At 39.6% G+C, this 16,570-nt stretch overlaps 1 protein-coding gene across 5 annotated transcripts in view; it reads right to left on the reverse strand.

Moving 5' to 3' along the window:
- The window catches only part of grm8a (glutamate receptor, metabotropic 8a), a 388,925-nt gene that overhangs the window by 49,864 nt on the left and 322,491 nt on the right, over positions 1 to 16,570 (reverse strand). For all 5 annotated transcript variants that reach the window (XM_020599497.1, XM_020599496.1, XM_020599499.1 and 2 more), the window contains one exon: positions 2,925 to 3,064. In XM_020599497.1, coding sequence (XP_020455153.1) covers positions 2,925 to 3,064 — 140 coding nt within the window. The remainder of the gene's footprint in view (positions 1 to 2,924; positions 3,065 to 16,570) is intronic.

A 16,570-nucleotide genomic window follows, 5' to 3' on the forward strand; every position in this document is an offset into this window, starting at 1 on the left:
TTCTGCTGCAGAAGAATCAGACATGCTGACTCAACAGGCCTCAGCTACAGGACCATCACACAAGCTCAAAAGGACAGAAAACAGGTACTGCTCAGTTCTCAGACTTGAGTAGTGGTAATTACAGTAGATGTGGATTAACAACACATTACAAATTAGATCACCAGGTAAATTTTTGATTTAACAATATTGAGAATGTCTATCACATTTGTCATTTCTATTTCAGCTGTGGACCTACAGTTACTCAGCAAAAACAAACACCAGTGCAGGCCATGGAGTTCTGCAGAACAAGCAGCGGTGTGGCGACAACTGGGGCAGTGCATCACTATGCAAAGAGTTCCTGGTAAAGAGGTCTGCCTCAAGGCACTTGAAGCAGAACCAGCACTGGGCAGTCGCAACTGGAAAGATTTAAAGAATCATGTCCACAACTCCATCATGTCTCAAAAAAGGAAATTGTTGTAGTTCATTTTTAATTTATGTTGTTCAAATAAAGCCAGTTGCGACTAATTTTGTGTGCTAAATTGTTTATCAAGCTTCTTTCAATGGAGTGGGTGAATTAAAATAGGTAAATCAAGATTAGAGGACTTTGACAAACATTGCTTTCAGTGTTACTGGTGTTAAGCAAACTTAGCAAGTGACATGTAAGATTGAAAAAACCTAAAGTTTAGATGTCTGCAAAACTACCCAGTTTTAAATGCAGAGATGCATACCATATACCATTTTTATAATACATTTTTAATAGATGTAAATACAATCAAATTTAACCTTTGTGTTGCGTCCAGGTCAAATTGACCCTGTTTTAGATTTTTACTAAAAGATAACTGACAAAAGAAAAAAAGCTTTTGACCTGAACCTATGTGGACTATACATTATATTTACATATAAATAGTCTGAACCAAAGCCCCAGGGACTCTATGCTTTGTTATCACCAGGGAGTGGCACGGGAATGGAGCTCCATAGTGGGGGAAAAGAACCGGCTAGCTCCAGGTGGACCAGAGCTCCAGGCACCCGGTGCACTGGTTGAACCTGTGTACCCACGCTTAAGCCCCCTCCCTGGGCTAAACAATTTAAAACCGCCCAGCAACAACTTCGTGCCCCTGGTAATCTGGTCCAAAAAGTGAACGCCACACTTTACATTGGCAAAATTAAAAACCACATGCTTCCATCTCTGTAATGCTGTTGTTTGGGTTAACTAGGAAAGTAAGATGGGACAGTTATGAAAGATCTACTAAAATCTGGTGATATAACATGCATTGTATCTACTAATTGTGACAGAAGGTCCAGCTCACCAAATCTGCTTGGCAACAGGCTCTGGTCCTCACACGTGTAGAAGAAAACAATTTTTTTTATTTTGAGTTTTCTGAATTCTGAAGTGACATTTTGATTCTCTATTTCCACCTCATGATAGATTTGTGTTTTGCTCCATTGTAGCAATAGTAGAAGTGGTGGCGCTCACAAAGAAGTCACAGAACGTGGGCCACACAAAGGCATAAAGACATGTATGTGTGTGTGTGAGTGTAAGTCAGTGAGTGATAAATAGAAACAAAGACAATGGATTTGTAGTTTTCTTATGTTTTAAATTATGTTTCTGTGTGGATGGCTGTGAGGCTCAGGTGTGTTCTGTGTATATTAGATGTACGTGATCTTGTGTGGGAGTTTGTTGGTGTATGTCCCTGCACAAGACTTAATAATCTGAAGATCCACACTTTATTGTAAAAGTCCTCAATTCAAGAAAAATTCTGCTTCTCAATGACAGAAATAACTCAGAATTGGCATTCATAGCAGCTGCACACACCGATGTTGAACCTTCATTCTGCCAATACAAACAAAAATGGAACACTTTTTGGATTATTATAAATTTTTTTTCTTTATTTCACAGAGGTCAGCAACTAGAACAATAAGATGGTTCAACATGCAGTGAGCTGGAATCACATCTGCAACAATATGTCTTCTGTATAAACCTTTTTAGATTGTGTGGGATATTAAGTTGTGCAACTCAAGTACTAACACTGTTTTCTATGCGCATGTAAGGAATATGTATTGTAGCTAAGACACTAGTATCTTTTATGCACTTATAAGGAGTGCAACTTTCACTCAGATTAAAGCATGAGCACTGTTTTATATTACTGTACTAATAGGAATGTAGCCTTCAACTCAGTTGTAATGTGTGTATGTGATCACTCTAATATTGAAATGTATTTTTGGGGGGTCGTGCCTAGCACAGCTTCATTTTAAGGGAGTCACTGAAGGAAAAGTAAATGATTGAACACAGTGGGATATAAAGATGTCTGGAACACTCCACTGTTTTATACTCAATGAACTTATAAGGATAAGTTCTAATTTTCCCAACATTACAGAATGTTCACCATATCATTATGTGTGTGTGTGTTTCTTAATTACAGAATGTACTACTTTCATCCTGCAAGAATATCTTTGGGAAAGTGCTGGTACTTTCCAGCTGTATGCTGAGGAATGTGTAAGGAGGCGGGAAGAAAAAGTATAAAATACACAGTGTTAGTGATGTGACTTCAGATCATCTGCTATTGCTGCTTGCTGTATGGTCTCCGGATGCATCCGTAATAAAGGTATAGTGCACTTTAATGTTTGGTGTGTGACTGAATCATCTGGACCCGAGAAGAAGTGTGAGACTTCGACAATTGTAAATATATAATCAGTAAAATATATTTGTATAATATCTAATCTTTTTGGTAAGTTCTTTCAGTTAAGTTTTGATTTCCTTGATCACTTTTAGTTGGATTTCTCCAGATCATATTTTACTTATGCCCTTGTTCATTTTATCATTTTTGGTTTGACTTCACTGCACGCAACTGCTTTATATACTTGTTGCTAGAATGCCTGTAGTGGAATGTACTCTTTGTGCAAAGGAAACTTGTGTGTTTCTGTTTATATCTGTGTAAAAATCTCACTTTGAGGTGTAGTTTATTGGTCCAGGAGCCGATGACTCTGTACTCAGCAGTAGATCTGTTGGTGATCTGGTACTGGAAGATATCATATCTTCCAGGAGCATCTCCATTCTCATTGAAAACCACTGGTGTACCAGCACTACCTGGAACACAGACAGTAGATGGTGAAGAGAGTCAACTTGGTCATTTACTGTGATACTATTATATTTTTTTGTGCTAAAGTGGCTCAGTCTTCATTGATCAATGCAGTAATGCCAACAGTTCCTGCAAGTAAAAGAATAAAAATGCATTAAACCTCTATACACAAATATTCATGAGATATTATATATATAATTTTAAGTAATATTTCCATTTAATAGCTGTGATAGCAAAGCCACTGTCACCTTTAGTCATTATTCTAGGCTGTGTGGTACTGTACCTTCCAGACGTTTATGAGCAAATGTCTGGTGTGGTTGAATATGCACATGCAAGTTTGTGTCCTCTGAGGTTCAATTTGGCTTTCTCACCATCTTCTTTTATGTAGCAATGCAATAAAATTGCTGTATGGCTTAAAGAAAATCAAGCTCTACTGTAATGTACATATGGAGAAAGCAAAGCATTATAGGATTCTACCGACGTGCTATAAGTCACTGATAAGGTGGGATGACGCAGTTACTTGTTCAAGGGAATAACAAAAAAAAGGGGTAACAAAATACGGCAGTGGGCTATGGACGTACACACAAACAAAACAAAATAATTTGTAAAAACCAAATAACCAAACAGTAACCAAAAATCTGTAAAATACCACATTCACATACATAGACACTTACATTCTGCCAAAAGCTCACCCGCTCTATGTCAGACACACCGCCGCCAGCACCATTGGCATCTATAATGCATCATCTTGTTAGAATTCTTATAAATGACCTCTTTAAAGTTTTGACACAACAGAATCCAACAAGATTTCAGCATATTTACTTACATAAGTCCAAAAAAATCATGGCACTCCACTCTCAAGCTAAGTCCAACGTAAAAGAAAGAAGGGACCACAATGCATTTGGTCAAGTTCTGGTGGAATGTACACCTGTCAGTCCATACTGCCATCTAGTGGCCAAGATACTAGGTAGCATTAAGCTCCAATAGCCCACTGTAGGTTACTTTTACATATCACCAAAATTGAACTGTGTTACATTAACATGAAAACCATAAACATTACTTGACATTTGGAATGTTGAAAACATTTAAGGAACCTTTCACCATCAGTGGAAAACAACTGAGTTATTCATTTATCTCCCCTTAGTATATGTTTACCACCTGGCTACAAAGGCAAAACAAGAAAAATTGGTGTGAACATGAAGGTTAGAAGCTTACTAAGAATGAAAACAGAGAAACAAGGAAGAGTGTGAGAGACAGAAGAAAAAAAGTTAACTGAAATAAATTTAACAAACAGAATGTGTGAGATACAAACAAAAAAGTGATTAAAAAATAAGGGGATCAAAAATGCATGGGTAATAAAAGGAAAATAGGATTCAAAAAAACTAATTGAGGCCAACAGAAAAGAAAATGGAAAGGAAGGAGTTCTCTCAGTGTGGCCACAAGTAATGAGACACATACATACAATGGGTAAAAGAGAGACAATAAGCAAGAATATGTGTTTTATTGAGAGAGGGCAAGAAAGATGACTGCAGGAAGACTGAATCAATAGAGAGACAAAGGGTTTCAATCTGTCATTGCTATGAATGAGGTCCTCTTCTGTGGTATTCATTCTCATTGCCCAATGTAGCCTTTTCCCTTTACATGTTTCAAACTGTGCCTTTAACTAAAAATACCAAAATGAGGTAAAAACCTGCAATGAGATATTTTGGCAATTCACTGTGATTAATATACTTGCTAAGCAACACACACTAATGTGATTGCCCCCGCTTAATTGGTATGTTTGCTCTGCAGTAAACGCACAGGGTAATATCATCAAATAATGCACTATAGCAACCATACAGCTCTCCCTAGCAACCACTGGCAAACTGACTCATATACCCCAGCAAACACCTGGTTGTCACTGTGCAACCACCCAGATTTGCCAAAATAAGCTTCCAAATCATACAGTTAACCTCCTATTAACATCCTAGAAACCACTTGACCCGGAAAAAACACAAAACCCCATAACAGTCACTCAGCAAACCTCTGCCATGACTAGGGTTGCAGCAGTATACTGGTTTCAAGGTACATCATGGTATGAAAATAGATGCTTACAATGTACATTTGCTCATTACTGTTATTAGAAAAAAATGCACTGTGCACTTTTCTTCCCCGACTGCCTGTCACATACACATGCAATGGACAAATGGCAGAGAGAAGGAGGCTGATATCACCAAACTACATCCACCAGAAATGAAATTAAAATCAGCAGCTCAAGATTATTTGGATATACCAGAAAGGAACACCTTCAGGAACGCCATCCCTCTGTGCAGATAATAGAGCTGTATGGGTCTGTACAGTATGTTTATAATTTTAATCCCAAACAATAAAACATGTGAGCATATAAATGTCGGACATAAAAAGCGCTATTAAAATAATTTTCCACATTGTCTGTTCATTCGCTAATCTTTTACTTACAAAAGGACACACTTATCCTGATGTGAACCCAGAAACACACACACAAACCTTCCTGGCTCACATAAGTATGTGTGTGTGTGTGTGTGAGTGAAGGTAGAGAGAGGGTCAGTCTGATTGCACTGTCGCGCACCTACAGTAAATTAGCAACTATTTTGATCATCATTTAGATCATTGTAATGGCATTTCTCATTATTGTCAGAAGTTCTACAAACCAGTCAATTGATTAATATAGAAAATAACGAGCATATTAATCCATAATGAAAATAATGAGTAGTTGCACTTGCTTGGACCCTAAATAGTTCGAAAGAGGTTCACCTCAACCAACTACAACAGTCAAATCATGCTTTTCCATCAATGCATGAGTGATAGGCTGTTAATGTAATAATATAAAATATAAAGGACAGTAAAGGATATATAGTTGAAATCAGAGGTTTACATACACCTTAGCCAAATACATTTAAACTCAGTTTTTCACAACTCTTGACAGTTAATCCCATAAACATTCTCTGTCTTAGGTCAGTTAGGATGACTACATTATTTTAAGAATGTGAAATGTCAGAATAATAGTAGAAAAAAAGATTTATTTCAGCTTTTATTTCTTTGATCACATTCCCAGTGGTCCTGAAGTAAACTCTGTTAGTATTTGGTAGCATTGCCTTTAAATTGTTTTAACTTCGGCCAAACATTTCAAGATGCCTTCCATAAGCTTCTAACAATAAGTTGCTGGAATTTTAGCCCAATCCTCCTGGCAGAACTGAGTCAGGTTGGTAGGCCTCCTTGCTCACACACGCTTTTTCAGTTCTGCCCACAAATTCTCTACTGGATTGAGGTCATGGTTTTGTGATGGCCACTCCAATACTTTGGCTTTGTTGTCCTTAAGCCATTTTGCTACAGCTTTGGAAGCCTGCTTGGATTCATTGTCCATTTGGAAAACCCATTTGGGACCAACTTTTGACTTCTTGGCTGATGTCTTAAGATGTTGCTTCAATATATCCACATAATTATCCTTCCTCGTGATGTCATAGGTAAGTTAAGGTAGAACTTTATTGATCCCAATTTTTTTTCATCAGACCAGAGGACATTTTTCTAAAATGTAAGATTCTTGTCCCCATGTGCAGCTGAAAACCATAGTCAGCCTTTTTTATGGTGGTCTTGGAGCAGTAGCTTCTCCTTTCCTGAGCAACATTTCAAGTTATGTTGATATAGATCATTTCACTGTAGATAGAGATACTTTGGTACCTGTTTCCTCAAGTGTCTTCACAAGGTCCTCTGCTGTTGTTCTGGAATTGATGTGTACATTTCAGACCAAAGTACGTTGATCTCTAGGAGACAAAACGAACCTCCTTCCTGAGTGGTATGATGGGTGTATTGTCTTGTCATGTTGTTACAAAGGAACGTGGTACCTTCAGGCATTTGGAAATTGCTCCTAAGGATGAACTAGACTTGCCGAGGTCCATTTTTACATGCGGGGTCTTGGCTGATTTCTTTTGATTTTCCCATGATGACAAACTGAGGTACTGAGTTTGAAGGTGGGCCTTAAAATACACCCACATGTACACCTCCTATTGATTCAAATAATGTCAGTTAGCCTATCAGAACCTTCTAAAGCCATGACATCATTTCCTGGAGTTTTCCAACCTGTTTAAAGGCACAGTCAGCTGAATGTATATACATTTCTGACCCACTGAAATTGTGATATAGTGAATTCTAAGTGAAATAATCTATCTGTACAAAAAATATTACTTGTGACATGCATAACATGTCCTAACTGACTTGCCAAAGCAAGAGTTTGTTAATATGACATCTGTAGAGTGGTTAAAAAAAATGTTTTAATGACTTCAATCGAAGTTTCTGTAAACTTGACTTCAACTGTATAGTACAACATTTTTCTACATTGAGTAGCCGAATACTACTTTTATAAGTACATTTTTATGATAATACTTCTATCCATCAATTCGTTATCTCTACTGCTTATTCCTGAATAGGGTCGGGGGGCGGGGCTATCCCAGCTAACATTGGACTGTGGGAGAAAGCCGGAGTACCCGGAGAGAACCCGTGTAGGCACAGGGAGGACAAGCGAACTCTGCAAAGAAAGGCCCTGGGTCAGCCTGGGCTTGAACCTGGAACCTTCTTGCTTTGAGGACACAGAACTACTGAGAATACTTAGTTTTACTTGACATTTTCAATACAGGATTTTTACTTGAACTTGACTTTTATAATAACAGTAAGGTGTAATAATATTAATTATAAAACCATGAAACCATGATCATTTCTGAGCTGTCATACCAAAAAAAATCTTATACACTTGCAACCTTAGCCATGACAAACAAGGACACCACTGAAACAACCTAGCAACAACCCAGTAACACCCCAACAGTCTACATGAACACCAAAGTATCTAACACCCCAGCAGCCAGCCTAGCAACAACAACACAGCAACACATTAGCAATTACCCTTTATTCACTAGTGCCCACCTTCTTTTGGTCTTTCAGAATATTCTTTTTAATCATCATGTTTCTTTAGCTCTTCCCTTTGTCTCTACCTCCCTCCCTTTCTTACATCTTCACCCCCTCACTTTTTATTTGGTTCCACATTTTAGTCCTTCCATAGCTCTCTTTCTCCCATTTACTTTATTAATTCCTTAACTGACTCTCTTCTTCCCTTGTTTTATCAAGCCATCTCAATCTGCTGCTTTGGTCTCTTTTCCTCACACCCTTCTCTTATTTAACTTACCATCATTCCTCTCTTTCTAGAACTTGTGAAACAGGACCAATTAAAAATGAGGAAATTAAGTAATTTACCAGATTCATCAGAGATTATAAACACAGTGCTCACAAACAAGGAGCTGTCTAGATTCACTGGTTAATTTGAGTTACTTGACTGGCTGGTCTTTAGCTGGCACCACATAAATAAGAAACCCAGTGATTAAGCATATTTTCCTCAACACTTTCCTACTGGCAAACTTTTATCTAATTTTCCCTTAACACCAATCATGCCTCTTTAGAGCTCTTCAGGGATGCAGCAAATAAAACTGTTGTTTGTTGCAGAGACATGCTGACAGGTATGGTAAATTATGCCAAGCAGAAGCAGACTGTTTGCTCTGAAAGCAGTGGTTACCTTGAGTAGAAAATGATTATTCAATGTCATAGTGTTTGTAACATTTGCTGGCAATTTATGAGTAAAGTGGATAAAGACAGCCCACTCTTAAAGCAACAGCAGCAGCTAGCAATATCTAGCCAATGTTAGAAAAACAGGTACCTGACAACCCCTCATCAGCTCTTATTAATGTTTTGCTTTAGGAGATGCTTGGACGGGCTTACTGCTCTAATGAATTTCCATCTGGGATTTGCTTTATATATTCAAAGTAACATTTATAGAACAGACTTAAGTTGGTTCATCAAGTATATGTGCAACAGGGGTATAAGGAATTTTACTGCAATTAAAATACATCTTAAATGAAGTATAATAATGCACCTTTTTATTGTTTTCATTTTAGAAACATTTAGTCACAGTGAGAAAGTGTTAAACATTTGAATGCATTAATTAGAGCAAAAAAATGTTTCCACTATAACCTGAAAGTTGGTACTGTATTCATGTTGGAAAATAATTTTTGTTTTTAGAAAAATAAGCATCATCAACAGCACTTGGTGTTTCAGGATTAACTAAGTGCATTTTGGTATGCTGTAGCTTTTTTGTCTTTACTATACATTTAACAGAAGGAAAAATACTTTTAAATTCCTGATAATAGCATCAACATTGTAATTCCAAATTTCTATTCTGTGTGGTAAAGTAATATAATGCAATGCTAATTACTTCTTATCATCATCTGCATTCATTTTGCATAACCTAAAGAATTATACAACCTTTTGCATAACCCCCTCCAGGGCGTGGTGGTGACAGTGGTTCAGTGGGTAGAGTAGTTGCCTCCCAACCAAAAGCTTGAAGGTTCAATTCTCAGTGCCTGCAGTCCACATGTCAAAGTGTCCTTGGGCAAGACACTCATAAGTTTCCTCAAGATTTGCAAAAGGGAGCTCACAGTTCATGACCTTTTGCTTCAGTATTAAAATAGGATATCTAATAATGAATGAATTATTTCATACAATGAAGTCAATGTGAATTTAAATTCAGCTGAAATGGACTTACCAACAGAGACAAACTTACAGGGGAAGAATAAGAATAAAATAAGGGGGAGACTAATATTGGCACAGGAAAGTAGATGTAGAATTCATTTGCTTTGCCTTTGAACTTAAAATATATCATATATCAATGTCAGTCAACATGTGGTAGAAATTCTCAAGTCCAACATGTGCCTGAGATGTTTTATATAATTCTTTATGGTTCCAGATCTGTTTTGCCTCAGTCAGAGTTGAAAGGACACTGAGCTCCATGCACCTCTGACATGCACCTCTTAATGTACATTTTATGTTCTCATGTTTGAATAAATGAAATATTTTAGATAACATCTCTGTTTGTTCAAGCTTATTTTTTGAACCTGACACGTTCTTTGACACATTCTTCATTATATCCCCATTTAAATCACACTAACACAAGTGAGAACTGCACAGAAGGAAAGAAAAAGCTGAGTAAGGGATATGAGAATAACAGCAAGCAAGACAGGAGAAAAGCCTCAACCCTTAGCCAGGTTAACAGCCACAGAGAGACAGCAGACGAAACACAGGGAAAAAATAGTGGAACACAGAAGTAACTGAGAAGCTCAACCAGGTCTGCTGGAAAGCATCAAACCCTGTCAATATGACAGGCAGATGCCTAGACACATAATGCATTTAAAAGCCAAATAAAAGAGAGATATGCAGGCTGAGCAAGGGAGAATGTGTTTGAAAACCACATACTACAGCAATATAGATGAAAAGACTTCAAACTTTCTTAGTTTGACAAAACATAAGGAAAGCAAGACTGAGGAAGAAAAGAATAGAGAGGGAGAAAAAAGAACAGGAGAAAATATTAAGTAGAAAAGGGCTTAAAACTTCTCTGGCTGACAAACACAGGAACAGGCAGGCAGATAGAAGAAAAGTGATGTATGAAAAGACCTAAACCACTCCCTGTTACTGAAACTAGAGATAAAGTGAGACAAAAGACGGATGGATAAATAAAAAAGAATAGAGAGGAAGAAGTACAGCAGTTGGTTAGAAAAAAACCTCAGCCTTGCCTAGTTCATTTTAAACAGTAAGCATGAATAGCATGAAATTAAATGTTTTTGACAGGGAGATACCAAAATTACACTGCAGCATACATTAATAAAACATGGGTCTGTGTGCGTCTGTGTGGGTTTGCAGGTTTCACCAACAGGCTCCCATCTGTCTGCTGTGCATCGAGAGCACTAATGGGGAGAACAATAGAAACAGTCAAAAATGGACAGTGAAAGAAACACAAAGAAGAAAAGGAATAATGAAGGAATAATGAAGCCTGAACTCATCCCACAAAAAGATGGTCATTTCCACATTCGTATTCAGCGGGGGAGGTACCTGAAACTGAGAAGCTGGTTTAGTCTCACCCTCATTGTTTATTTCTGTGCAGTTTTCTCCTCCTTTCTGTCTTTTCTACCACATGAATAGGCTTTTTTTTCTTTGGCCGTCTGTGTGCAGCCTTTTCCAAGCCAGCTTTCACCGCTTGCTGTAGAACTATCCTTACGGCCAAACCTCCCTCCTTATACAGCAGCTGTTTCACCTTCCTCTCCTCTTCAGTTCAAAGCATATTTTGCTTCTCCATCCTTTCCACTTTTTACCTTCTTGCTACAGTATATCCCACCACGCCCTCCCTCAAATGCTACCCATTTTCACCCTTCCTCTGTGCATTTCCAAAGCACTGCAACTTTCTTTCCTCCTCCTGTGTATCCATCCCTCCCTATAAAAGCATGCCTTCTCGTCTCAGTCTCTGTTATCACTATGCTTTGTCTGAGAAGAAAAACAACAGGAAAGGAGATCATCTGTCTTAGAGAAACAGAGTAGATAATCGAACAGGCAAAAGAAACAATGCATGTTTGAAGGGGTTCTGGATATAAATGGTCCTCACTGTGAATAAGAATAAAAACTGCTTAAATGGTTAAAGGAAGATAAAAAATAGAAAGAGGGGGCCCAGAACAAAGGAAAGAGAAGACATATCATAAAAGGATACTGCATATAGACACACCAACTTATGTGGACACATGCAAACACACTCACTACACAAGAAAGCTTTGTATGGTAATCTCCAGTAATTACAGGAAACTAATTTAGAGGGTCTCCATTTGTGTCATGATCTGCATTCAAGTAGTCTTAGAGAAAAAGGGAAAGAAAGAGGAGTAAATAAAAAAAGCAATAAAAAAGAGAAGGCCATTGTTAAGTTGATCAAAACAGACAAACCAGCCTGAATAGGGGATAGAAATACAATTTAGAGAGAATGAAAGTGAGTGAGAGGAGAAATCAACAAAACCAGAAACAAGGAGTTAGATTACCAAACTTGACAAAGGATAAATAAAATAGTGAAATATTACACTGGACTCAGTCTTATGCAGAAACCCATGAGAAAAAGATCCTATATGATATAATTCATATAGTATATGAGTATTAATGTTTTTCTGTTTACATGACTGTTTATGTGTGTACATGTAGAAATAATTTCCAAGATTTTTTTGACACTTCAGAAGAAGACACTTCAGAATCTGCTTTATTGGCTAGGTGTGTTGGAAACATGAGGAATTTGACTCTGATAAAGTGGCTTGCGATGTGTATGTACAATGTTCTTCTGTAAAGCAATGAGTAGACAAGTGAACAAGATAAGAAAAAGCAATGTGCACTGGGAAAATAAAAATAAGGTATATATATATATAAAACCCCCAATGGTTAAAGCCATCGGTTAAGTTGGCGCCACAGATGGCTGCTTCGGTTCTGTACCAGAAACAAATTCCTTGTGTGTAAGATATTTGGTCAACAAAGGTGATTATCCTATTATCACACACACACACACATATATATGTATGTATATCCATCCATCCATCCATCCATTTTCCTCCGCTTATCCGGAACCGGGTCACGGGGGCAGCAGTCTGAGATGCTCCGGCTCCCCCGAGGAAATGCCGAGGCGTTCCCAGGCCAGCCGAGAGACATAGTCCCTCCAGCGTGTCCTGGGTCTTCCCCGGGGCCTCCTCCTATATGCAAATATATATATATATATATATATATATGTGTGTGTGTGTGTATATATATATATGAGATTCTCCCCTCCCCCCCACTTTGGGGCGGTCTTATTCCTTTCTTCAAGCTTGGGTCCTCTACCAGAGGCCTGGGTGCTTGAGGGTCCTGCTCAGTATCTTAGCTGTATCTTAGGACTACACTCTTCTGGACAGAGATCTCAGATGTTGTTCCTGGGATCTGTTGGAGCCACTCTCCCAGTTTGAGGAGAGTGGCCCCAATGTTCCTATTACCACAGGGACCACTTGTGCGCCTTCACCCTCCCCATCTTTTCTAGCTCTTCTTTCAGCCCTTGGTATTTCTCAAGCTTCTCGTGTTCCTTCTTCATGATGTTGCTATCACTTGGGGTTGCTACATCTATCACTACGGCCGTCTTCTTCTGTTTGTCCACCACTACTACGTCCGGTTGGTTGGCCATTACCAGTTTGTCAGTTTGTATCTTGAAGTCCCACAGGATCTTAGCTTGGTCATTCTCAACCACCTTTGGAGGTGTATCCCATTTTGACTTTGGGACTTCCAGCCTGTACTCAGCACAGATGTTTCTGTACACTATGCCATCCACTTGGTTATGGTGTTCCATGTATGCCCTGCCTGCTAGCATCTTGCACCCTGCTGTTATGTGCTGGATTGTATCAGGGGTATCTTTGCATAGCCTGCACCTGGGGTCCTGTCTGGTATGGTAGACCCCGGCCTCCATTGACTGTGTACTTAGACACTGTTCCTGTGCTGCCAGGATTAGTGCCTCTGTGCTGTCTTTCAGTCCAGCTTTGTCCAGCCACTGGTAGGATTTTTCGGTATCAGCCACTTCTACTATTTGACGGTGGTACATACCGTGCAGAGGTTTGTCCTTCCATGAGGGTTCCTGCTCTTCCTTCCCTTGTTCCTCTGGTCTCTGCTGCCTGAGGTATTCACTAAGCACGTTATCACTCGGGGCCATCTTCCTGATGTATTCATGGATCTTTGTTGTTTCATCCTGGATAGTGGCTCTGACACTCACTAATACTCAGCCTCCTTCCTTACGCTTAGTGTACAGTCTCAGGATGCTGGACTTGGGGTGAAACCCGCCCTGCATTGTAAGGAGCTTCCTTGTCTTGATGTCAGTGGCCTCTATCTCCTCCTTTTGGCCCGCTTATTATGCCAGGGGGGTACCTGATGATTGGCAGGGCATAAGTGTTAATTGCCCGGACTTTGTTCTTTCTATTCAGCTGACTTCTCAGGACTTGCCTTACTCTCTGCAGGTACTTGGTGGCTGCTGCTTTCCTTGCTGCCTCTTCATGGTTCCCATTTGCCTGCAGGATCCCAAGGTACTTGTAGCTGCCCTCAACATCTGTTATGTTGCGTTCTGGTGGTACAATCCCCTCGTTTCTGACTACCTTCCCTCTCCTTGTTACCATTCAACCACACTTATCTAGTCCAAATAACATTCCGATGTCCTGGCTGTAGATCCTAATGGTGTGGATCAGTGAGTCGATGTCTCCTTCACTCCTGGCTTACAGCTTGATGTCATCCATGTAGAGGAGGTGGCTGATGGTTGCTCCATTCCATTGTCAGTATCCATAAGCGCTCTTGGTGATGATCTGGCTGAGGAGGTTCAGCCATATGCAGAAGGGTTGAACCCCCTGGTTGGTTTCCGGTTCCGGTTAGGAGATGGCACCATTGTCGGTGGCTTGCCATCAATCACTCTCATGTGTGTTACTGTTATCCTTGTTTTTGGTGACTGTTATTTGGAATGCATTGGCTGTACTAGTTTACGATTGCACAGCCCTACTTGACATTCGATTGTCCATGGAAAAAAGTGTCCCAGTGTATTCGGCTGGGATCATGCAAAGTCTCTCCCACCACCTCTGGCAAAGGTATCGACATACCTTCGCCATCCTCACTTCGCTTGCCCATGAAGAAAGCGGCCTAAAAGACTAGGGAAGAGGGGAGGAGTGGCTGTCACCCTCAAGGCCCTTTGGCATTCGGCTCCCACTGGCACTTATGCCTACTTTCGGCTTATTGGTCCAGACGTCTCAAAGCCCCTTCCAAGTTGCCAGTTTCCGCGATGCCCGAGAAGAGGTATAAACTGGTCCAACCTCCAATCACTGACACAGTCTTCCCAGCCGCCGAACTCTGCTTCATTGATCCGGATGGGTTTGATTAACGCCAGGTCTCTGGCTAACAAGACTTTTATTTTAAATGACTTTTTTATATCGTGGGAACTGGATTTTATGTTGCTGACTGAGACCTGGCTAAAGGAAGGTGTGCATTATGCATTTTCTGAACTTCCCCCACTTGACTGCTCCTTTTTTAGGTCCCCATGCACATCAGGCAGGGGTGGCGGCCTGGCGTCAGTTTTTAAAAACTGTTTTAAATGTTGGTAGCTCACAGTGGACTCCTACTCCACCTTCAAGCTACAGCTGTTTGTGGTTGAGCTCTCTTATCCACTGCTGTGTGCAGTGGTTTATCGTCCGCCTAAATTCAACAAGGGTTTTATTCAGGAGTTTTCTGACTTCTTGGGTTTTATCCTGCCGAAGTTTGATAAACTTTTAATACTTGTTGATTTTAACATCCACATCTGCTGTCCTGATGACCCATTGGCCAAAGACTTTTTAAATATTATTGACTCTTTTAACCTTACTCAGTCGGTGCATGGCCCTACACATGAGCATGAACACACACATTGTGATCTCTCATAGACCACCTGTTTCCACGTTGCGTGTTTGTCCTTGGTAGTCAAGCCTTTTAGTCCTGCTGCTTGTAGTCATACTGTCAGTTCTTTTACAGTAGAAGAGTTTTCTATTCATTTTAAAAACTCTGGTTTGTATTGGAGGAATGATGTCTCCTCCCTTATGAATCCTGAGGAATTGTTAAACTCATCTACCACTTGCCAGGATATATTGGATTCTATTGCCCCCCTTCGACGCAGACCAGCCAAGATGCAAGCAGTGCCCTGGCTAAATGACTCTACTCGAGCACTTAGACAAAGATGTTGGCAAGCTGAACACAAATGGAAGAAGGATAAACTTCACGTCTCTCTCCATCATTTCTGGGGTTGTCTCTCTATCAGAAGGCTGTAAAATCTGCCAAATCGAGCTACCTTTCCAACATTGTCATCAGTAATCGTCATAAACCTCAGGTCTTGTTCAGTACAATTAATTCTGCTATCAACCCGTGTAACCTTGCTTCTCATCCTGAGGCATCAGTAGCAGTATGTGAGGGTTTTCTTCAATATTTTACTGATAAAATCACTAGCATTAGGCAGTCCTCCAGTTCTGCTAATCCTGACCCATCTGATATTCCTCTGCATTCTGCTGTCTTTGATCAGGTTGAGCTTATATCCTTGCCTATGCTATCTGAACTGGCCCACCACATGAAAACATTTCACTGTTCTTTGGGTTGTTTACCAACTAGATTGTTCAAGGATGTTTTTGACTCTGTTGGGCCTAGTTTTATGGCTCTAATTAATTTATGTTTAAGGACAGGCTCAGTTTCAGATGCTTTTAAAAAAGCAATTGTCCAGCTTCTTCTCAAAAAGCCAAATCTTGAGCCCTTAGTGTTCTTTAATTTTAGACCAGTGTCTAAATGATCTTTTATATCCAAGGTTCTAGAGAAGATTGTTTTTATCCAACTCCAGTCTTTTTTGACAGATAACAAAATTGAGGAGCAATTTCAATCTGGTTTTAAATCAAAACATAGTACTGAGTCTGCATTATTAAAAATCAGTACCAATATCCTGTTGGCTAGGGACGCCGGGGATTCGGTTTTATTGGTGCTTTTATATCTCACTGCTCCCACTGGGATCTATCTTAAGGAAATATGGCCTTTCATTTCATTGTTATGCTAATGATATTCAGATTTACTTACTATTAAAGGCATCAAGAGGGATG

Source organism: Monopterus albus, unplaced genomic scaffold (assembly GCF_001952655.1).
Source record: "Monopterus albus unplaced genomic scaffold, M_albus_1.0 scaffold41.1, whole genome shotgun sequence".
Lineage (NCBI taxonomy): Eukaryota > Metazoa > Chordata > Actinopteri > Synbranchiformes > Synbranchidae > Monopterus > Monopterus albus.